The following is a 22,581-nucleotide window of genomic DNA, read 5'->3' as shown; positions in this document are numbered from 1 at the left end:
CGAAGGCCTTTACCTTTAAGCTTTGCCATCTGTTAATAGCTTAGTTTAGCTTAGTTGAGCTTAGTTCTGAGCAGCTTAGTTTTGAGTGGTTTAATTTTCCAGTGAGCCTTTTGTAGTGTGTTCTTTGTTCGTTTTTTTTAGACTTTTTTCTCGTTTCGTTTTCAAATTGAATTTTCAATTACTTGTTGAACTTTTCTTTCATCATCAATCAATTCAAACAAGCTTATCCATCGCACGTTGTACCTGATTCATCCTCGTCGATTATAATCTATTCGTCATTGTAACGTACCCTTCCGTCAAAAAGGTATTTATCGAATTACCATTGTTTTTCTGATTCTTTTTATTTTTATTTTTTTTTTTTTTGTTATAAATTGAATCATTGAAATAGTTTGTTTGTATTTGTTTTGATTTAACTGGAAAGTCCTTGTGTTACTTTACTATCAGCCCTTTCCCATATCAATCCAAGTTCTTTTTAGAGAGAGCCTTACATTCTTGTTTCTTAATTTTGTTTGCATATTATTGTTTGTTTAACTTTGTTGTTTTTTTGTTTTTCCTTTTTGTTTTTTTATTAATCCTTTCGTTTTCTCTGTGTTTTTGTTCGTTGTTGGCTTCTTTGCTGGTTAATTTATAATGTCCTATCCAAATCAACGAAGAAATAACATACCAGCTCATCTATTGCCTCAAGTGCTTTTAGAAAGAGAACAACTGACCGATTCTCAACCGGATTCTTATAATCAACCTCTTGATAATCAAATACTGCAACAAGAACAACAACCCCATCATCACCATCAGCAACACCACCCGATTTATGCTAATCAGCAAAACGGTTACCTGAATGATATGTTATATAATCATCTGGTTACAAATAAATCTGCTCTGTCTTTAATTCATGAAAATAATGATCATAATATTGAAACCAACCAATTTCAAAATAACATTCCTCAATCTTTTGCAAACTATAATCGTGTCGATAGTTATACTACTCAAGATCCTGGTCGTAATCAAGCTCCTTACCCTGTTCATAATAGTACCGAAAGTTTAGAAATGCGTCGCCCGTTTCAAAGATCTCAGCCGGTGAATCAATATTATCCTAATCAACCACAACAACCTCAACAGCAACAGCCGCCACCACCACCTCAACACCAGCAACAACAGTTTGGGTACTTTCAAGATGGTAGACGTATTGTATCTTCTCCTAGCGTCCCCCACTACAATTCTTATCCGTATAATAATCAACCGGCTCAAAATCAAAATGATATGAGAACTAAATCATTATCTTCAACATCGCTTAGATATGGTCAACCAAATCCTCAAATTCAACAATATCCAAATCAGCAACAAAGAATGCAACCAATACCTCAAGGTCAACCTCAGGGTCAACCTCAAGCTCAACAATATCAAAATCAGCAATATCAACAAAATAATCATAAACCTGGTTCAAGTAGCGGAGGCTCTTCTTCTAATTCATCTCAACATACTTTTTCATTAACTTCTTCCAAATCAAGATCTTTTAGTTCTTTAGGTAAATTATCATCTTCCTTATCAACTAAAAAATATAATTCAACTGCATCCTTACTGAAAACTGATCGAAATCCTTCATCAGCTTCTATTGGCTCAACTAAAACAGTCGTTCCTAAACGACCAGCTGTTTATCCTGCATTATTATCAAGAGTCGCTAAAGCTTTTAAAGAATCAATCATTTTATCAATTAATACTAAAGATGGTTTAGAATATCATGACACTTTTACTGGTAAAATGGCCGTTGATATATTATGTAAAATTATTAGAACAAATGATCGGAATTTAGCCTTATTATTAGGAAGATCATTAGACGCTCAAAGATTTTTCAGGGATGTTACTTATAATCATCGTTTAAGAGATTCTATTAATGAAGTTTATGCATTTAACCATATTTATAGTGATGTTGAATTCTTCCAAGATGATACTGCTAAAATTTTAGAAGGTTATCAATTACCTCAACCTTCTACTCCTTTAGGCAATTCTTATTCTCATGATTCAAGCACTTCTTTGAATCATATGAAGGATGGATCAACTGGAGTTAATGGTGTTTTCACCATTTTAACTGATTGTTATTCTCCAACTTGTACTAGAAATAAATTATGTTATTCAATTGCTTGTCCAAGAAGATTAGAACAACAAGCAAGATTAAATTTAAAACCTCAAGGTGGTTTACAAAGAGCAGTTTCAAGATTATCGTTACATGATCAAGAAACAAATAAAACTTTATGGCATGAGACTGTACCACAATCAGTTTTAGATAAATTAGATAAAAAGGAAAAAATGAGACAAGAATTAATTTATGAATTTATTTATACTGAACGTGATTATGTCAAGGATTTAGAATTTATGACAGATTTTTATATCATGCCTTTACGTAATCCTGCTAATAATATTATACCTGAAAGGGAACGTGAAGCTTTTATTAGAACTGTTTTTGGTGGAGTTAATGATTTATTAAGATTAGCTAAATCAATGAGTGAAGCTTTAACTAAAAGACAACAACAACAAAAACCTGTTATTGAAACTTTTAGTGATGTATTTTTAGATTATGTTGGAAACTTTGAACCATTTATTAAATATTCTGGTAATAAAGTATTTGCAAGTTTTGAACATGAAAGACAACAACAAGTTAATATGAAATATGCTAGATTTTTGGATGCCATTGAGAAGAAGCCAGAATCAAGGAAACAAGATTTATCATCATTTTTAATTAAAGGTGTTCAAAGGCCAGCCAGATATCAATTATTATTAGGAGGTATTATCAAAAATACAAAGGAAGAATCACCAGATTATAAAAATTTATTAAAAGCTAAAGAAAAAATTGAAAAAATCTTAGTTAAAATTAATATTCAAACTGGTGAAAGTACTGATCGTCATAAAATAATGGTTTTGCATAGATTATTAGGTAAACAAACTTTAGAAGAAAGATTTAATTTTAAGTTAAGTTATAATAATCGAATTATTTATCAAGTTACTCTTAATAGAAAAAGGGATAATGAAAAAATTGATTTATATTTATTTGAACATGCTTTATTATTGGTTAAACATAAGATTCAAAATAAGAGAGAAGTTCATAAGGTATTTGAGAAACCAATTTATTTGCCATTATTATTTGTTAATAGTGGGTATGATATACCAACCGTGAGATCAGTCATTCCTCATAGAATTGATGGATCAATTGTATCAGATACAGGATTGAAGAATCGAACAGAATCGACTAATTATATTAATGCAGTCAGTGGATCAGCACCGAAATTACAAATTAATTTTTTGGGATTAGGTAGAAATCAAGTTCATGCAACTTTGTTTGCCGATGATGTTACTAATCAAAATCAAGTCTTACAACAAATATATACTCAACAAAAGAAGTTAATTGAAAAACATGATATTTTTTCGCTTTCAAAATATGAAACCAGAAGATTTCATGGTAATAATAAAATCAATTGTGCAGTACCCTGTTATGGTGGTAAAAAATTATTATATGGGACTGATTCTGGAGTATGGGTATCAACGGTTAGATCAATCAGTGCAACTTCTAATGAAAAAATTTGCTCTGATCCAACATTAGTTATAAGTAAATTATATGTTACTCAAGTTGAGGTATTGGTTGAGTATTCCAAATTATTAATTTTAAGTGATAAATCATTATATGAATTTGATTTATCATGTACTGATTCATTAGACCATATGAAGAACACTAGATCTGGTAAATTAATCTTGAATCATGTTTCATTTTTCAAAACTGGTATTTGTGATGGAAGATTATTAGTTTGTGCCGTTAAAACTGGAAGTACCCATTCAATTAGTATTATCGAACCAACCAATCCATTCGATCAAAGAAATAATAAGAATAAGAATAAGAAATCATATGATATTCGAGAAATTATATTTTCATCCGATCCAGTGTCCATATCATTTTTGAAAACAAAATTATGTATTGGATGTACTAAAGGATTTGAAATTTTATCATTAGAAGCCGGGAAGAAGGAATCGATTTTAGATGAGGCTGATCCTTCGCTTGATTTTGCAACTCAACGAGAAAGTGTTACACCTTTGGCCATTCATCGATTAGACACTAATTTCTTATTAAGTTATGGAGAATTTTCATTTTTAATTAATGGGAATGGTTGGAGAACAAATCACAATTGGGGGATTTTTTGGGAAGGTACTCCTCAAAACATTGCATTATTTTATCCGTATTTATTAGCTTTTGAACCAACTTTTATTGAAATCAGAGATTTGGAATCAACTACCTTATTAAGAGCATTAGTGGGAGAAAACATTCGTTTCTTACATCTGAATGAACACGAAGCATTGTATGCTTGTGAAGAAAACGGTTACGACATTATTGTTTCAATAGACTTTTTAAACTTAAAACCAAAACCTAAAAAGTAATCTAGTTACTTTTATATATTAATGACTTGTTTATACGTTAATAAATTACACCCGTACACACACGTTACCTTTATTATTCGTTACCCTCGGTCAGGGTCGTAATTGCAGTGAAATTTTCGACAACACCGCGATGCTAGCAACATCCAAAACAAAACATAAAGAAATCGGAAAAAAAAAAAAAAACATGAAAAAACCTTACTCTTCTTCTTTATCTTCAAACATGTCTGACCTTTTTAGCGCTTTTACAAGTAATCCGGTGGTCGAGTACGGATGGCCAAGTGTTGAAAGACCATTTGGATTACATTTATGGCCAATTTTTTCATTTTGTTTTGAAAAATTGGTTGGATATCCGGCTGAAGACTTTGAGTTTGTTTACCACCAAACTTTTTTGGCAAATGGGTACCATGCTATTGGAATAATTATAAGTTATTATATTATTATTTTTGGTGGAAGATCGTTAAGTGCTAAATTGAAATTACCAGCATTAAAATTGAATTTTTTATTTCAATTACATAATTTAATTTTAACTAGTGCTAGTTTAATTTTATTATTATTAATGTTTGAACAATTATTACCAATTTTAGTTAACCACGGAATCTTTTATGCCATTTGTAATGAAAAGGCCTTTGCTCCAAAGTTAATTACTTTATATTATTTAAACTACTTAACTAAATACTTGGAATTAATTGATACCGTGTTTTTGGTTTTGAAAAAGAAAAAATTATTATTCTTGCACACTTACCATCATGGTGCTACTGCTTTATTATGCTACACCCAATTAACCGGATCCACTTCTGTTGAATGGGTTCCTATCTCCTTAAACTTGGCCGTGCATGTTGTTATGTACTGGTACTACTTTTTAAGTGCCAGAGGTATTAGAGTTTGGTGGAAGGAATGGGTTACCAGATTCCAAATCATTCAATTCGTTTTGGATTTAGGTTTTGTTTATTTTGCTACTTATACCCATTACGCCTACCGTTACTTCCCCTCTTTGCCTCACATTGGCGATTGTTATGGTAGTGAATTGGCTGCTTTTTACGGTTATTTGATTTTAACCAGTTACTTGGTTTTATTCATTTCTTTCTACATCAAAGTCTACAGTACCAAAAAATCTAAAGCCTCGGCCGCCGCCGCTTCGGCCACCTCCTCTACTGCCACCTCCACTGCCACCGCATCCAGCGAAGGTAAAGTTAGATCTAGAAAAGTTTAATCTTCTCTCCAGGGAAGAGTCTATATATAATGCTTAATTTTCCACTTCCATTCCTGCTTATGTAATTGACGCCCAGACGCTTAGGTAAGCGGCGCTTTGCGGCCGCTCATCTGCCAGTCACGTGAGCAAGAAAAAGACCATCGCAGTGTGCACGGATCTTTCTCCGGACAGCTAATCAACAACTTAGTGCCGAGACGTCGTTTGCTCGATGCCCAACCGTGAAGTGGGTCCGGAATTAGCGGGCGGATTGTGTCGTTCTGCGCTCGACACTATACTTGCGATGGGGCTACCGGCCGAGCGTTTCTTTTTTTTTCTCGCGGTGTACGGATGCCGGAACTTTCTGGTTCCGGAGGCCAGTGCGCTGGGGCTACCCCTATTCCTGCTAAGAGGGAGGAGGGTGGATTTCACCTACAAACCACTGACCCCATTTCGAGAGCACGTAGTACTGAGCGGCGGTGGGACGTGGCAGTTTCCACGAGGATAGGCTCGCCATGAAGCGATGAACAAAGAGATGAAGGACGAAGTGGCCAACTGGTGAAGTGATGAAGTGATGGTGGGTAGTACGAGCAGTGAAGAGTCGGCCACGGCTGACGGGTCCAACGGCAGAATCTACCCCTAAACCAGGGTTGGGTCCCGGTAAGCCAGTGGTGTTCGGATAAGATGGGTGGCTTGACGTATTTTGTAAATATTCTCAGCCATTGGAAATGAAAATATTAGTTTCTTGTCAGCCGTGTATAATTAGCCTTTCCATTGGAATATCCGGAGCTTGTCAAAATTACTCGGTTTTATTAGTAACCGACTTGTCTTTTAGATATATATATATATATATATATATATAGGATTGGATCTATTACGATTTGTACGTACATAAGATCCCTCAACTAAAATGAGTTATTTATCAGTCCAACCACAAGTACCAGCACAGCCAAAGTCGATAAAGTTACCCTCGATTCACTCATTACTGTTGGATTTGCCAACCGTTATTCAGTCGACGAACGCTTTACCCACCTATCATAACTCGAATCCGTCGAACTATTCGTCGTCGAGCCATTTAAACGTTTCGCCGGTTGGATCGCCACCAAGAGTGAATAACTCCAGCTTCAATCAATTGGTTAATGCTGCCACCAGCGAAACCCGAAACCGAAGCTTGAGTGATCCACTCAGACCCAAATTGGAATCGTTGAGTCCAATTTCATCTACACCAATCACCACTACACCAATTACAAGCACCACTAGCCCAACCCCAAGTACGGTTGATGTTGCCAATGAACATAAACAAGAAAATAAAAAATGGAAACCAAGAAAGAAGAGACAATGTCCTGAGTGCAAATTATATTTTTCTAATTTGGCAACTCATAAATCCACTCATTTGAAACCAACTTCCAGGCCTCACATTTGCCAATACTGCAATCGGGGGTTTGCCAGACCAAATGATTTATTCAGACATGTCAAATGCCATTGGAAAGAAATTGGTAGTGACAAGGGCCAATTCAAATGTCCTTTTAAACATCATTCTCCCGGGGATTACTGTTGTCATTCCAGTGGGATCTTTAGTAGATGTGATACTTTCAAAAATCATTTAAAAGCAATCCATTTCCAGTATCCAAACGGGACTAAGAAAGATCAACGTAATAAAGTTCCTGGCGAATGTAGAATGTGTCACGCTCAATTCAAAAATGTCGACGATTGGTTATTAAACCATATTGAAACAAATGAGTGTCAATATGGCGAATACAATAAAAACTAGGCTAGCATACTTTACTTCTTTTGTATATTATTATTGCATGGGTATCTCTTTGATTCACTAGTGTAGAAATATTTTGTAAGGCAAGGCTAGATCTCGGATTACCTCCATTGTAATCCGGGGGTCCATCTTACTTCGACGATTTTTTGGGAAATTGCTATTTCTAATTCCAGCTGGTCCGCCGCGCCCGCCCCACGGCCTCTACCAACGGTTCTAATCGGAGAGATGCTAAGTCCCGGGTGAGCTGATTCTACGCTCTGCCCTGCTGGACTGTACACACTGCTGGGTTGTATCTTGCACCGGGTTGTATCCGGGGTGGTATCCTGGGTGGTATCCTGTGTGGTATCCTGTGTTGTGTGATCATTGGTGCGGTCGTATTTCAGTATAGGGGAAATAGGAGTCAGTCGGCTGCGAATTCTAAAATTATTTTTCTCAACTGAATTAGCCGTTCTTATTTAACCGTTTAATTGCGTTTTTTTTTTTTTTTTTCGTTCTCAAGTTTATTTCTCAATTGCGCGCGCGTGGTGCACGGGCCTCGGCTCTTTGGCTCGAGTTAAATCTGCAGCACGGTTTTGTGCGTCATAATTCCGCAAAGTCCGGAGCCTGCTTTGGGTACGGGTGTATCAGTTCTTTCAACTATACCTTTTTCAACTATACCTTTTTCAACTTACCTTCTTCAACTTACCTTCTTCAACTTACCTTCTTCAACTTACCTTCCTCAACTTACCTTCTTCATCTTCACAACATGAACCAATTGGTTAAGGGGTTGGTGGCAGCGTTCTTGGTCTCCACTTACAAGTCACTTCCATTGGCTTATTGCTTCAAATTCTACTACAGAATCATCATCAACTTGATATTACCCAGATTCAAATACTTGGCTACCCATGAAAACACTTTTGGAATCACTTCCAAAACAAATAAGCTTGATCTATTTGAGTATACCACGTTCAACACCTACGTGTCTCCCTTGGAAATAGATATGTACTTACATAAATCAAACTCAACCTATTTAGTAGATTTAGATATAGCAAGAACCGATTTGGTTACTAAAATTTTCCAAGTTGTTTTTTATAAATACTTTGATAACTTTCAAAATGAATTCAAATCAGCCGGTAAAGTTTCTAACTTCCCTTACGTCCCAGTAGCTTCAATTCAATGTATCTTCAAAAAAGAATTGACTCTTTTCCAAAAATTTCAAATTAAATCAAAAGTTTTGGCTTGGGATCAAAAATGGTTATTTGTCTTATCTAAATTTGTCATTCCAAATGGGTCCAAAAATGAAAAATTATGCGCTATTGCAATCACTAAATACGTCTTTAAGAAAAATGGAAGAATTACCATCAAGCCAATCGATTTAATTAAAGATGCTGGCTTATATAATGACGAAATTGTTAAAATAAATGAAGAAAATTATAAATTGGTCGATTATATGAGCTCAACCGATGATTTAGAACAAGTGGCTTCCAATTTTGGCCATATCTTATCGAACTGATTTCTACTAGATTCATTTATACTATTATATATATATATATATATGTTATAATTAAATATTTATTTTATGCTAATCCAAATCCTTCATGTCCTTCTGTAAATGCTAATAACAACGATCCTCTCAATGTCTCGTAGGTCTCATAGGCCGGTAAATCAATTTGGTTAAAACATGTATGCGACGATGGTAATCTATCGGTTGATCCATAATCTCTATGAATGCTAAATTTACAAGTACCATTGGCTCCACTTAATTCTTTGAAACCATTTAATGGTACTTTAGATGTACCCGTGGCAAATTGTAATAATTTGGCTCTTTCTTCATTATCAAAAGATTTAATTGCTCTCCAAAACCATTGTATTTGAATTGACGATGGAGAATAATTATTATATGTGGTATTATTCTTCCAATCATCAACGTTAATATCTGGTAATCCACTTATCAACAATTCTAATTCCTGTTCTCCAAATATTGATACTAAATCCTTTGGAATAATTTCATGAAATCCACTAATAAAATTGTCCATTTGTTCACTAACTGAGGTGGTTAATCTATATTCAACAACTAATTTAACATATTCATTCTTATTTTCTTCAGTCACTGGAATATTACGTCCATTTGGTACTAAATCAATAATCTTATGTTCCCCATAATCATCAGTTTCAACCAGAAAGTCTTCAGTTATAACATCAGTAATATCATTCTCAAGCATCCACATTAAAGATTTAAAGTATTCTAAATCTAAATTCTCCATGTCCTTTAATGATACTTGCTTACCTAAAATTCTTTTATAAACTGCCCTACTGAAATGACAATCTAAATAACTTCCATCATAAATCGCCTTACCAATGATTCTACCAATAAATTTGAAAAATGATAAATGCTCTGGATTAATATATGAGGTTCTGTTAGGATGGAATGTAGTTTCATCTGAAGCAACTGGTGTGAATAATGCATAGTCAGGATTGAACATTTGTCTTGATAATACTTGATACCATTCTCTAGTAACACCACCAGCATCAATACCAGATTCACCTTTGAAATTAATATCTAATTTAGAATCACGGAATTCATCTCTTGATTTGAAAAATAATGCTCTATAGGAGTCAAGGAATACTTGGTCACGACGAATATTAACCGCTAACTTATTATTTGCATTCTTGTTTTGATGAAGTTGTCTGTCAAAGAAATTCTTTTTATTATCAAACTCTAAAACTCTGGGATTTCTCACTAACATACCAAATGGTCCGCTCATTAAATTTGGATTTGTTCTAACCATGTAATTTAAGATTTTCTTATGTTCATCGGTAAATGAAAAGAATAAGCTTTCAATTGGTTCTTTGGTAAAATCAATTTTCTTTGCTTCAAATTTAACAACATCCTTGATTTGAATTTCTTTCACTTTACTATGTTTACAAACAACCATAAGTGCTTCAATCAAAGGTAGTAATGCAGTGGAGACATTCGCCATTCCTTGCTTATCTTCCATAATTCTTAAGCAGTCACTCAAGGCATCCCATAAGGTACCTAAAGCTAACCTTTTATATAAGCCAGTTAATTCTTCAATCTCATCGATACTCATTCTTCTAAAAGCAAATGCTTGTGCAGGCTTGGGAGTTTCTTCCTCATCATCCACAATAGCACTTTCACTGTCGGGTTTGGGTTGATCTTCTTTGTCCTTTTCTTTTTCTTTTGATTCAAACATGTAGTCCAAAGCAGTCAAAATTCGAAGTAATTTAGCTTGATCAGAGCTTGAAGCGCTAAATTTAGCAAACGACTTGCTTTCGGTATTGTAATCATTTGCATCAGCCAATTCTTTAGTTAATGCTTTGAGATCATTTATAATGGTATTTCCTAAACTGGTGGCTTGATCTGAAAGTTCAATACTGAAAACACGTTGAGCATTTGGTAAGATGGACAAGCTTTGCATAGCACTTATAGCTCTTCTAAAGGTCGTATTAGGACAATCATTGGAGGTTAATATTTTAATGAGTTGACGATAATTATGATCTGGAATCACAGGTGAAGCAAATGGAGGAGGGTTGCCACTATTTCTTGGTTTGTGTAAAATCTGCAAGGGCCTAGTAGCTATATGTAAAACTCTTGCCAAAATATCAATGAAGACTTGCTCATCCCGAACTGTATGATTGTCAAGCAATTTCAAAAGATAGTTTATTGGATATTTGTCTTCCTTACTTAACGAGAGCTTTGATTTATTTTTTCTATTGAAGCTGTTTTTAGCGACGAAAGTATTTTCATGTTCAGTTAATAGATAATAACGTAAGTGGTTGTTATGTTCCAACAAATAGTGTATTGCTTCAATTACTTGAGTACCAACCGAAATCGGAGTTGCTCCAATAGGTATTTGTGAGGAGGTAGATTTGTTGTTGCCAACGGACACATTATGCTTACCACTAGAGAGAGAAGCCCTTATTGTTATTTGATGGTAAAGCTTTTCAATTGAACGTTGATTGTGAAGACCATCTTGAAGAATACCGATCAAGAGATTCATGACCTCAACCCTCGTTTGCTTACTATGACATAAAGCTTGTAAAGTGTGATGAATACTGTCTCTATGAGTAGTTGGCTGTGGAATGAAGAGCAATTTCACTAAAGATGCAACACCAGGGCGTTCGATAAGTGGGGTGAAAAATACTTTAGACGATTTTTTATTATTTTCACTTCTAGATGATCTAGACAACCCCGAAGTAGGGACACCAAGTGGAGAAAGTTCAATCTCCTCTGGCTCAATGATATCTCCATCTTCATCTTCATCATCTTCATCATCTTCATTATCATTAAATCTCATTTCGTCTTCAAATGATGAAAAGCGTCTTGCCATTGATTCTTGTTGCAAAATTTCTTCTCGAATCTGCTCAGGAAGTGCATCGAGGAAATCTGGATCAATTTCACGAGCATCGGTACCAGTATTTGTAGCATTTTCTCTTCTTTCTCTGACATGCTGAGTGAATACTTCTTCACGCATGTCATCAGGTAATGCCTCAAAAAATTCAGGGTCTATATCAGTTCCACCTATGTCAACTTCACGATCACCAATACGAACCATAACTGGTACATGAGCAGTTGGCTCATTATTATCATTAGCAGCTGCAGCTTCTTCTTCTCTCTTTTTGGCTTCCTCTTCACGTCTTTCACGTTCTTCTTCCTCCTTCTTACGCATTTTTTCTGCTCTTTCCTTCCTAGCTGTTTCCATTTCGTCCTTTCTCTTGTTAAGTAAATCCAAACTTTCACCAGCAATACGGTTGTGAATCGCAGGAGCAATGCTTAAGAAGCGCTTCCTGTCCAAGGGATAGAAAAAAATTTCGAAGAGATCGTCCCAACGTTCACGTGTTGATTTCACGTACATACTGCTCAAAGGATCATCATTGTTCTTGTTTCTATTTCCCAGCAAAAAGTCTAAAGCATTTTCAAATCTAGGGATACCGTTAGCACGTTCACCACCAATTTGGATAGATCCCCTTAAAAGTTGATAATCATCATTAGCAGTACTGAATAAACCACCAAATAGTGATGCTATATTAGTTCTTCCCATTGCTGGCCTTAAAGCATCGAAAAAGGAAGTGGCAAAATCTCTAGCACGTCTTCTTGAGGCTGGAAGTGAGTCAGAGTTTTCCGGATCTTCAATTTCGGAATCATCTTCACTCATAGCATCTGCAGGGTCGTCTTCCGTGGTAGGCTCAATAGAACCATTACGGTTTCTACGAATCCGCATGATACTTTGGTCAGCACCTGCGTCGTCTTCAGCTTCTGATCCACTTCCATCGGATGGCTCATCACCATCTTCGAATTCCTCAATCCAGCCATCTAATTCGTCATCGTCATATTCACTAACATCCTCATATCCATCATCTTGCTCATTATCATCTTGGCTGTAAAATTCATTTCCATCAGAATCGGAATAGTCATCAGAATCGCTATCAGCTTCGTCATGAGAATGTATGTCTAATTCGTCAATAATTTCAATACCACCATCATCCATATCCTCGTCATTAGAGTAAGTACCCTCATCTCCTTCAACATCTTCCAGACCACTGTCTCCGTATCCATCATCCAAGCCATCTTCGTCTTCCATTTCAGAGTCCAAGTCGCTTTCATTTTCTGAGATTTCTTCGCCAGACATCAATACTTCTAATGGACCCTCATCATCATAGTAATCACCCTCATCATCCTCACTATCAAAGTCAACATCATACATACCCAAGGTAGAGTTTTTGAATAAATCAGGAGTCTCATCTCGATCATCAACATCCTCTGGGACAATATCTTCGTCATCTTTCTCTCCTTGGTAACCAGCTTTAAATAAGTCTTGGAAATCTGTCTTGACTTTTCCGATATAGTTAATAGGCTTCAATCCCGACTTTATTATTTTATTGATTTGTGGGAAATTCAAATCAAGTTCAGATAGAATGGAAGTTAACTGATTTGGGACTTGTTTGTCAATCAATGCTTTCGCAATGAAGTAGGTGTCATATTTGGTGGCATTCTTACTTAAAAGAGGGCCGGAAAGCTCGCGAAATTTAGGATTCAAAAGTGAGCCTACCAAATTGAAGATATCAATCAACTTACTGTAACGAATATTTGCTGTCTTTGGTAAAGCCAATACCTCCTTAAGATTCTTCAGAAGAACATCAACATAAAATTTCCTGATAACAGCCATATCTGCGTCTTCCTTGTTTGGATCCGCGACTTGATCTTTTTCGATGACAGGGGTAGACAACAAAGCTAAATTAGAAAGTTTTGCAAGCGACGAGATGGCATTTCTTCTTTCAAATTCGGCGCCACTAGACTTGATTAGTGACTCCGTTGGGATTAGTTGATGGGTCAAGAAGTTCAAGGAAGTAGAACGTGGTTTCAATTTATCTTCGGGGTGCAACTTCTTTGAAAAGGTCAAAAACTCGAGCTTAGACTGTTTGAAAGAACCAACGAGTTCAGTGATAGTCTTCAAAAGAAAACAGGAATAGGCAAAATTTGAATTTTTCATCAAAAGAACGATGTCGTTATCTTTCTTCTTATCTTTTTCACTAGCATTTGCCTCTTTTTCTTTCACATCCTCTGGAGTTGATACCCAATCGCGCTTACTCACCTCCATCAACTCTGTCAAAAGGAGATGAACAACACCTGTGGAAGGCGGAGTGTTATTCGTTCCAATGTATTCAACAGGGGGTTTGTCATTCACACTTTCCATCTCAATATCACCTTCGCCATCCTTTTGTTCAGTTTTGTCATTCTGAGTAGATTTTGGTTTAGTAAGATCATCCTTCAACATTGTCGTTAAGTTGCTGAAGTTTCTCAGACTGCCATCGTAATTATAATACCTCACAAGATCAGAAAATACGTCGATAAATAAGTTTTGATCTCTAATTATAAGTTCGCAATGTTCATCTATAAGCATTTGAAAGGTCGCCTTTTTAGTCCTAGTATCGAAACTTTGACTTATCTCCGCCGAAAATAAGGTGCGTAAAACATCCTTGGTCTCGTAGCAAGTCCTCAATAAAATGTTCATAATCTTTTGATAAAACTCAAGTAAGTTATTCTCTTCATCGATAAAAATTTTAGTTAAAGGAATCAATTCTTTCAATAAGGTTGATTCAGTAATTTTGTAGGTATATCTAGAATCTTTAGAATACAACAACAATAACTTACCTATACCAATGGCTGACTTGATATCCTTAATATTTTGGAGATTAATTAAAGAAGCAAAAATTTCTTCCATTTGGTCATCATTAAAAGTCGCTGGTCGTTTTTCCATAGAACCGAAGTCAAAGTCACTGACTTCAGGATCAGGAATATCACGATAACTCAACATCTGAGCAAGTATGTGCAATCCATATGCAAAAAAATCTTTGTTGACATTTGCATGGGTGAATTGAGTTAAGAAGAAGGAATTGAATCGTTCATAAATTGGTGATCTATCCTTGATTTGGGACCCATTTCGTAAGAGTAAGCAGAGTAAATGGGTCGTAGCGCCGAGTCCTTCTTCGTTTTTAGACTTTGAGAGGTCGATTACACTGTCCATGACATCAGTAAGAGTTGCATCGAGATCTTTAATGATGAATTTGAACATAGCAGCGATATCTTCAGCATTCTTAGGAAACAACCCAACTATCTTGATCCAGCTCTTTTGAAAAGCTTCAGCATTCTGCAGTCTACACCTGTCAATTACCTTATAACCAGGTAAATCAAAAGACTTGGGTGAGTAAAGTTCACTTGAATTACCAATCGACCCCTTGAGCTCATTCCATTTTTCTTCAGAAATTCCAATTTCGGAACAATCTGGCCATTCAGTGTCGCACAAATCCTTGAGGGAATGAACATGTTTGAATAAATGAATAGCTTGTGTTTCATCTAGTCCGAGAGATTTCAAAAGTTCAATGTTATCGCTCGAAGGGCTAACATTCTCTGGTTGTAAAGGAATAAAAGAATCCGAATCGACTTCATGATTTCGATTCCAAGAGGTCTTGAAAATTGAAATCATTTTCTCAATTACAGCAGTTGGGATATTTCCAGGGTGAAACTTTGAGCTCAGATCGAACAATTTTGAGTCGCTTCCCATACAGGTAACCAATAACTTAATAGCAACGATTCTTACTTCCACTAATAATGAAGGCAATAATTGAGTTTCCGCACGTTTTTCAAACCCATAATGATAATAAAGATCACAATTAGGGAACGCAGGATAGGAATCAAAGCTGGTTGTATTAGCAAAAATTGACAAAATTTGATTTAGCGCATTTTTCGTGATACTGGCATCTTGAGAGCTGATATATTCAAGTTTTTCTATACTTTTAACTTCATCTGGGTCTAATTGCAACATTCTGTTCCAAAGATGAGTTGCTGAATCCTTCAACGAAGAGAAGAATCCTGATTCGATAAGGGCAATGATCAATGATGTTTGAGCAAGATACTTGTTTCTTTCCTTATTAAGAATCACTATAGAAAATATATTTGCCATAATCAAGAGGTAATTCTCTTTCATTGATTCACTGACTTTAGCATCAATTGCCTCAGTCATAACTGTTGCAAGTTTATTTGTTATATTGACAGCTCTTCTTCTGAATATGTATTGACTGTAATCTTGTCTTCTCATCATACACACGCGACCTATAGAGGCGAATATAGTTGCTATGTGGTTTTGAATACGATAAGTGAGAAAACGGATTTGTAAAGTATTCTTGAACTTGGCTATAGACAAGTCTTCCTTTTCTTGAGAATCTGGTTTAGACGTAAAAACTTGTACCGGAACATAGTTATTAGAAACGTCCATTACTGGAGCAGTCTTTCTAGCAACTATCTCAGGGACATTGGATCTAATGATTATTTCTTCTTGTGCACATTTTCTTAAAATAGCCCCCATGTAATCAATCACTTCTAGTCCCTCTGCCCCAAAATAAGTAGCAATTTGAACGTATCTATCTGGGAATAATAATGATTGGTTAATGTAAATCTCTGTTATGGTATACATAAGCGTATTGAGTTTGTTCAATTCATTCAAAAATTTTGTACCACCCACAGGATCAAAATTATATCGTTCGAAAAACGATACACTGGAATTATCAAATGACATGAAATCTTGAATTAATGGATTTTGAAATTGAGACTTAAAAATGCGGAACAAAACTGGGAATCCATATGTTCTATCTTCATCATCGAAATATTTTAAAACACCCATCAAACTGGAAAGACCATTAGAAGTAGTATAATCAAATGGTACGTAATCCAAAGTTAAAAAGGCAGCCCAAACTTCAAATTTAATTGATTCTATAGCATCATTACCCCATTGACCACTGTCTTGCAATAACCCCCCTAGGAAAAAGAAAAGATTATCGAGAATATAGGCAGTATCTGAGGTTTCCCAAACATCAATTTCTTTATCATCTTGGGGATGATTTGATTTTTGATCGGGCTTTTCGTCATTACTCAAGTATAGAGCACCATTTGGAGAGTCATAAAAATGGAGGCAATCAAGTTTCTCATTACTAAATTTAAACAAATTTTGTAATAACGCAACAACTTCACGCATAATTATGGGCTTTAAGGAAGAGTAGTGTCTTCCAAGTTCATCAAAACAACATCCAAGGTTGGTTGACATGTCTGATCTGACTAATTGTTTTGCATGTTCCAAAACATAGAAAGATTTGAAATATTTTGAGATAGTTTCTTGTTTTATAATTTTATCTAAACCTTCTTTGTTGAGACAAATAGCTCCCAAGACTTCTGGTAATGATACTAACAAATCGCTAGAAGGAATAAATAAGTTATCGTAATTATCCAAGATTGTATCAATGACGTTAGCTTCATTAAGGATTGAAAATGCAGTAGGTTCATTATGAATAATATAAAACACTGCATCAACTGTTGCAGATAAAATTGCAGGGCCGAAAACTTTTGGATTCAAAATGATTTTGTTAAAGCTTTGTAAAATTGAAGAATCAAACAAATTACGTAAAATATCACCGGATTCCGATTGAATTAAGTGTGAAACAAGCTTTAACAAATTTCTAATGTAATTTGATTGTCTGAGGGTGATACTATAATAAGTCACGGCAGTTTTTGGAGGTCCTCCACCAAAACCTGGATTTTCCAAGGCAAAATCAACTTCGTAGTTAACAGTATTAATCAATTTATTGAAACCATCATTTGATACAAAGTCCGTAAATGACTCTGGAGCAGCATTCAAGTAAAGTGTGAGTATATGTAGTGCTGCTGAACAAGTCCATCTATACTTAGACTTTGTTTCCAAAAACAGCATTAAATCATTTAAAATACCACCAGCGGTTAATCTTGGAGTAGCAGTTTTAAAAACTATTAAATTACCCAACACATTGAAAAAATGACCATAGCCTCTTTCAAAAAGGTCATCATCTTCATCACGGACTTTTTTATTTATGTGTCGAATAACTTGAAATAAAGTACCATGGTTAACGTTACCACCCATGCATCTAATTATATCATTACCCCAAACTCTCCTCATTGAAATACATTCTAATGTTTTAATAGCAGCGAAATAAACATCCTTGGAGACAAGGTCAGTATTCTCTGGTTGAATAAAGTCGGTTAAAAAGCTGAAAATATAAGGTTCGGATTCAAACAATCTTGGGGCAGTAAAATCCGATGGACAAGAACAACAAACAAATGCAATAGCTAAGCACTTGGTACGAAGCAATTGTTCACGTAAATTGATTGAATCATAAGATTTTGTATTGAAAGATTTAACCACTTGAGCATGCAATGAAAATTCAAACCAAAATTCTTTTGGAATTACTTCAGTGGCCTTGTCATAAATTTGTTCCAAGGACAATTTTCGAACATTTTCTTCAGAAAGAGTAAAGTCTGCTAAACCTTCTTGAAATGTATCTCTTGCTAATGATTTATTATCCTTTTTCGATTCTTTCTTTGACTTCTTCTTCTTCTTGGTTTCCTTTTGAGTTTGAGGAGGAGGAACTTCAGTTTTGAAATATTGGAATTGAATCAGTCTCCATTTTGAAGGATATCTTTTTTTATTTGTAATAGTATCAAGTAAGCTTAAATGCTCATTTTTATTTTTGTCATCTGAATCGACATTTTTATTTTGGTGGTTATTTGTTCTGGGGTTGAAATTTGGAGGAATAGGTAAAGGATAGAATTTTGCCAATTCCAATACTTTCAATTTTACTGGCTTGGGGGAAGAATATTTGGAGGAGTTAGTTTGAAGATATCTTTCACCAAGCATTACTGCTACCTGAAGAGCATGTAGTCTCACATCAATAGTAGCAGTATTGAGTAAATGGAAAATTCGATCAGAACTCGAATAAATTGATCTATTGGCACAATGTTCCAATAAAAGATAAGTGAATTGCAAGCATGAAACCAAAATGTCAGCATGCTCAGGTCTCATCACACGTAATTTAGTAAATTCTTCATCTAAACCATATTCTGAAATATAATGTTCAAAAACCTCATCAAATCTATTCAAAAGGGGGATCCAATGAAATAAATTACTTTTTGGTCTTTCCCAAGTCAAGTTTTGTCTTAACTTGACTGGCAACTGATTCTCAGGACATTCGGTTAACTCATCAATCAAGGGTTTCAATGGTTTCTCCATTTCAACCTTATTCAAATGTTTCTTTGAGATTATCATACTTAACGAGCGCAATGGAAATGACAGTTAAGCGGAGTAATAGTCTTTTGAAATATTAAAAGTATTACTAATTGACAAAGTTCAGGAATCAATTTTTTTTGCTTTATTTGTGATTACTCATATATTGAGCAACTTTTGACTTTGCGAATCACACAACTCTTGATTGAAGATGCCAATTAGAACCAATAAACTAATCAAACGAACTTAAGTATACTAAATATAAGCTGATTGATTGATCTCGTTCAACTAGTTTATGAATTTTAGAAAACAATCAAAAGGTTAAGATTGTATCTTTTGCAAAAGCATATTAGATCTTTTGTTCCTCATTTTTTTTTTTTTTCCATGTTCTCTAAGTTTTTGCTATGATGACTTTGTAAAGAGTTGGTAAAAACACACTACACAAGATATAGACATTTTTTAGCCATTTCAAAGTAGTTGAAAGTAGCTTGATAGCTTAGATAAACGGCATGTCATATAGGAAAAGACAGAATTCCAATGGGTCGGGGCAGAGCTCTAAAAGACCAGCCTGGAATTCGGGATTGACTAGATCGGTGAATACAGAAGATGCCGTTGCCAAAGCAAAGGCAAGGCTATTAGCTAAACAACAGGCCAAATCAGATAATCAGGGTAAAAAAACGGTAGACGATACGAAACAAGACCAGACTAGAGAAGGCAAGGGAGGTTTGAATGTGGAACTACATCCATTATTACGAAACATTGGGAAAACACCATCGATACCTAAAAACCATAATCCACTTAAACAAAATGTTCGCCAGTGGTTTGACCCGGCAGCCATAAATCCCTATTTAAACCAATCGGATATGTCTGTGGACCCCAAACTACAACATAAACCACGACCATTGCAATTAAATCCACAAGGTAAACATATAGCAAAGGCCAATGAATTAAGACAACGACTTAAGGAGGAAGAATTAGAACGCCAAAGAATAGAAGACATAAGACTGAAAGGGTTATTGCCGGATGAAAACCTCGCAGAGCACTTGTATAAACCCCAGTATCCTCCTATAGTTGAATGGTGGGACCGACCATATTTAAGCGAGATGAAATACGGATCCGAATTAAAGTTAGATAGTGAAGAAGCACCGGTATCGATATATATCCAGCACCCGGTTTTGATTCCACCTCCATGGGAAAGCCATTTGAGTGAAGAAAAGGCAATGTACTTAACCAAGAAAGAAATGAAACGTATAAGGCGGAATGATCGACAACAAAAGCATAAAGATCAACAGGACCGAATTAAACTTGGGCTAGATGCACCACCACCGCCTAAGGTTAAATTATCCAATTTGATGAACGTTTTAACCAATGAAGCCATCAAGGATCCAACGGGAGTAGAAATGAAAGTTAAGCAAGAAGTTGAAGAAAGATATCAAAAACATATGCAAGAAAATGAAGAACGCAAACTAACCAAAGATGAAAAACATGACAAAATCAAACGTCAACATGAACAAGATTTGCAGAAGGGATACTTCACCACGGTATATAAGGTGCAAACTTTGCAAGATCCTCAGCATTTTTTCAAAGTTGATATGAATGCAAAACAGCTTGATTTTGTAGGGGTCATTTTATTAAATCCCCGGTTCAACTTGATCATTGTGGAAGGGGGACTGAAAAATATCAACTTCTATAAGAAATTGATGACTAGAAGAATCAAATGGACCCAAGGGGGACAACTGGAGGATTTATCTCAAAATCAATGTGATGTTCTATGGGAAGGTCAATTGAAGCAGTTGCATTTCAAGAAGTGGTCGGTCATGCACTCTAGTAATGACGATGAAGCCTATATGGTTTTGAATAAGTTTGGCTGTGAAAACTACTGGCGGGAAGCTGTTGCTTAGTGTATATGAATGTAATATAGTTAATTTCGCAATTTGTAAGTTAATTTTGCACCAAATTCTACAAACTAATTCTACAAACTAATTCTACAACTAATTCTACAAACTAATTCTACAAACTAATTCTACACTAAATCCACACACTAAATCTACAAACTAGTTCAACACACTAACTCTACATTCTACAAACTGAAAGCACTGATCACTGTAGTCTTCAATTCATAAACCTTATCCTGCTGGACAAGTGTTGGCTCGTTTACTGAGGGAGATGCCAGAATGATTTTGTGTAATATGGTCCTTGTGAAACATGAGAAACCTAATCTCCAGATCAAGCACATTTGAATCTTTAAGAAGTAGACAAGTGACCAGTAGACAAGTGACAAGCAGAGAAGAAGACAGGCAGAGATAGACAAGCAGACAAGCAGAGATAGAGAAGTAGACAAGCAGACAAGCAGAGATAGAGAAGTAGAAGTAGACCAGCAGAGGTGAATAAGGTGGCCGGATGTACGGGTGCTTACATAATCCCGCACGATCGAATCGGAATTGCTGCTTGCCAATCAATAACTGAATAAAAGAAAACGTCAAATGAATACTACTATCATCATCATTAGATCAATTGAAACATCCATCTATTCAACTATCCATCTACACTCCTACCATGGCCGCCGCATACACTATCTTAGGTAAACAAGTTCCAGCCCACGTTGTATGTTCTTCTGCAATCATGCTTATTCAACCACTACTAACCTCAACCTAGCTTTCCATCTTAACTTTATCATCAGTTGTAGCAGTTGCTGCCTGGCCCCGTGAAAAGAAGGCTGCTCCAGCCCCAGCTGCTCCAGCCGCCACCAAGAAAGAAGACGATTTCGACTTGGAAAAATGGTTCAAGTATGTACTGCTTTTTCATTGGCTGATAAGCTACGATACTAACTTTTTTTAGTGACTTGACTAAGGAAGAAAGCAAGTAATTCTTGCACCTTAACCAATTATATAACTTTCTGATTAAATACATATTCGATTAACATGATAGAGCCTAATGTAGTACGTTGATTTCCCAATTGAGTCGCACAATAAAACTGACTGCAACAGTCTCCAAAAACAGTAAACCGGGAATAAAAAAGAGTATAAACCAGATGACAAATCATGGATAACTCGTACATGGTAAGCAATCATGGTATAGTCGAATCACGAGCTTGAGCTTGTGTATGTCACTCACCTTAGGTCCTTCGGACATAGGTTCAATCATCCAGTCAATTAATTTACGCATGGTCTACTATCACGTCTGTCTACTATCACATCTGTCTACTATCACGTCTGTCTACTATCACGTCTGTCTACTATCACGTCCACGTCCACGTCCACGTCTACTATCATGTCCATGTCAGGTTTCTTTTTCTTATCGGCATTGATGATGATCTTAACAATACCCTATACCGATACGGGACCCCCAGCCAGAGGTGTGTTGACACCAGATCTCACCTTGAACTGTTTACCTTCCATCCCAAATCATTGAATTGGCTAAAGAAATAAATTTCATTCATGAAATATTTAGGTGTTTGTGTTGTGGTTTAGGCGTTTTTGATGAAGCAAACGCGTTCTTGCACGGGTTACCCGCAGTGGTGTCTAACAAAACGAAAAAAAAAAAACAAAAAAAAAACAAATTACTAGTATTTGTCAGACGCGTAGCTAGTATATAATAACTTGTTGATTCCCACTTTTTCTTAATCT

The 22,581-nt window shown here is 35.6% G+C and overlaps 9 protein-coding genes across 9 annotated transcripts; 7 read left to right on the top strand and 2 right to left on the bottom strand.

Annotated features, from left to right (window-relative positions):
* Window positions 1–1,344: 1,344 nt before the first annotated feature.
* ROM2 (Rho family guanine nucleotide exchange factor) lies at window positions 1,345–4,416 on the top strand (the record flags this gene model as incomplete). Its single annotated transcript, XM_020223216.1, has 2 exons — window positions 1,345–1,923; window positions 2,044–4,416. 2 exons carry the CDS (start codon window positions 1,345–1,347, stop codon window positions 4,414–4,416), a joined length of 2,952 nt encoding a protein of 983 aa, XP_020077473.1.
* A 220-nt stretch (window positions 4,417–4,636) lies between these two features.
* Window positions 4,637–5,626, top strand: FEN12 (fatty acid elongase; the record flags this gene model as incomplete). The annotated part of the gene is made up of 1 exon (XM_020222123.1): window positions 4,637–5,626. One exon carries the CDS (start codon window positions 4,637–4,639, stop codon window positions 5,624–5,626), a length of 990 nt encoding a protein of 329 aa, XP_020077472.1.
* Window positions 5,627–6,439: 813 nt separating this feature from the next.
* STP4 (Stp4p) lies at window positions 6,440–7,385 on the top strand. Its single transcript, XM_020220741.1, has one exon. The coding sequence runs from the start codon at window positions 6,513–6,515 to the stop codon at window positions 7,371–7,373; it is 861 nt and encodes a 286-aa protein (XP_020077471.1). The 5' UTR covers window positions 6,440–6,512; the 3' UTR covers window positions 7,374–7,385.
* Window positions 7,386–8,115: 730 nt separating this feature from the next.
* HYPBUDRAFT_155521 (uncharacterized protein) lies at window positions 8,116–8,862 on the top strand (the record flags this gene model as incomplete). Its single annotated transcript, XM_020222122.1, has 1 exon — window positions 8,116–8,862. The coding sequence occupies one exon, from the start codon at window positions 8,116–8,118 to the stop codon at window positions 8,860–8,862; it is 747 nt and encodes a 248-aa protein (XP_020077470.1).
* Window positions 8,863–8,868: 6 nt separating this feature from the next.
* TOM1 (E3 ubiquitin-protein ligase) lies at window positions 8,869–19,411 on the bottom strand (the record flags this gene model as incomplete). The annotated part of the gene is made up of 2 exons (XM_020222480.1): window positions 8,869–18,982; window positions 19,394–19,411. The coding sequence occupies 2 exons, from the start codon at window positions 19,409–19,411 to the stop codon at window positions 8,927–8,929; spliced, it is 10,074 nt and encodes a 3,357-aa protein (XP_020077469.1). The 3' UTR covers window positions 8,869–8,926.
* On the top strand, window positions 19,385–20,902 carry PRP3 (U4/U6-U5 snRNP complex subunit). Its single transcript, XM_020220740.1, has one exon. It carries the CDS (start codon window positions 19,819–19,821, stop codon window positions 20,854–20,856), a length of 1,038 nt encoding a protein of 345 aa, XP_020077468.1. The 5' UTR covers window positions 19,385–19,818; the 3' UTR covers window positions 20,857–20,902.
* An 87-nt stretch (window positions 20,903–20,989) lies between these two features.
* HYPBUDRAFT_151890 (uncharacterized protein) lies at window positions 20,990–21,249 on the bottom strand. Its single transcript, XM_020220739.1, has one exon. The coding sequence runs from the start codon at window positions 21,189–21,191 to the stop codon at window positions 21,036–21,038; it is 156 nt and encodes a 51-aa protein (XP_020077467.1). The 5' UTR covers window positions 21,192–21,249; the 3' UTR covers window positions 20,990–21,035.
* A 361-nt stretch (window positions 21,250–21,610) lies between these two features.
* Window positions 21,611–21,968, top strand: HYPBUDRAFT_151889 (uncharacterized protein; the record flags this gene model as incomplete). The annotated part of the gene is made up of 2 exons (XM_020220738.1): window positions 21,611–21,741; window positions 21,794–21,968. Coding segments are annotated over 2 exons (159 nt in total), but the record flags the coding sequence as incomplete, so codon positions are not given.
* Window positions 21,963–22,326, top strand: HYPBUDRAFT_188020 (uncharacterized protein). The gene has a single exon (XM_020222924.1). It carries the CDS (start codon window positions 22,059–22,061, stop codon window positions 22,260–22,262), a length of 204 nt encoding a protein of 67 aa, XP_020077465.1. The 5' UTR covers window positions 21,963–22,058; the 3' UTR covers window positions 22,263–22,326.
* Window positions 22,327–22,581: the final 255 nt, after the last annotated feature.

Source organism: Hyphopichia burtonii (assembly GCF_001661395.1).
Source record: "Hyphopichia burtonii NRRL Y-1933 unplaced genomic scaffold HYPBUscaffold_2, whole genome shotgun sequence".
Classification (NCBI taxonomy): domain Eukaryota; kingdom Fungi; phylum Ascomycota; class Pichiomycetes; order Serinales; family Debaryomycetaceae; genus Hyphopichia; species Hyphopichia burtonii.
Note: the sequence above shows the minus strand (reverse complement) of the source record. Positions and strands in the feature narration are given on the sequence as shown.

Excerpts from the sequence above, each read along its gene's own strand:
- STP4 (XM_020220741.1), top strand. The coding sequence starts at position 6,513 with ATGAGTTATTTATCAGTCCAACCACAAGTACCAGCACAGCCAAAGTCG.
- PRP3 (XM_020220740.1), top strand. The coding sequence starts at position 19,819 with ATGTCTGTGGACCCCAAACTACAACATAAACCACGACCATTGCAATTA.
- HYPBUDRAFT_151890 (XM_020220739.1), bottom strand. The coding sequence starts at position 21,191 with ATGTGCTTGATCTGGAGATTAGGTTTCTCATGTTTCACAAGGACCATA.
- HYPBUDRAFT_188020 (XM_020222924.1), top strand. The coding sequence starts at position 22,059 with ATGTCACTCACCTTAGGTCCTTCGGACATAGGTTCAATCATCCAGTCA.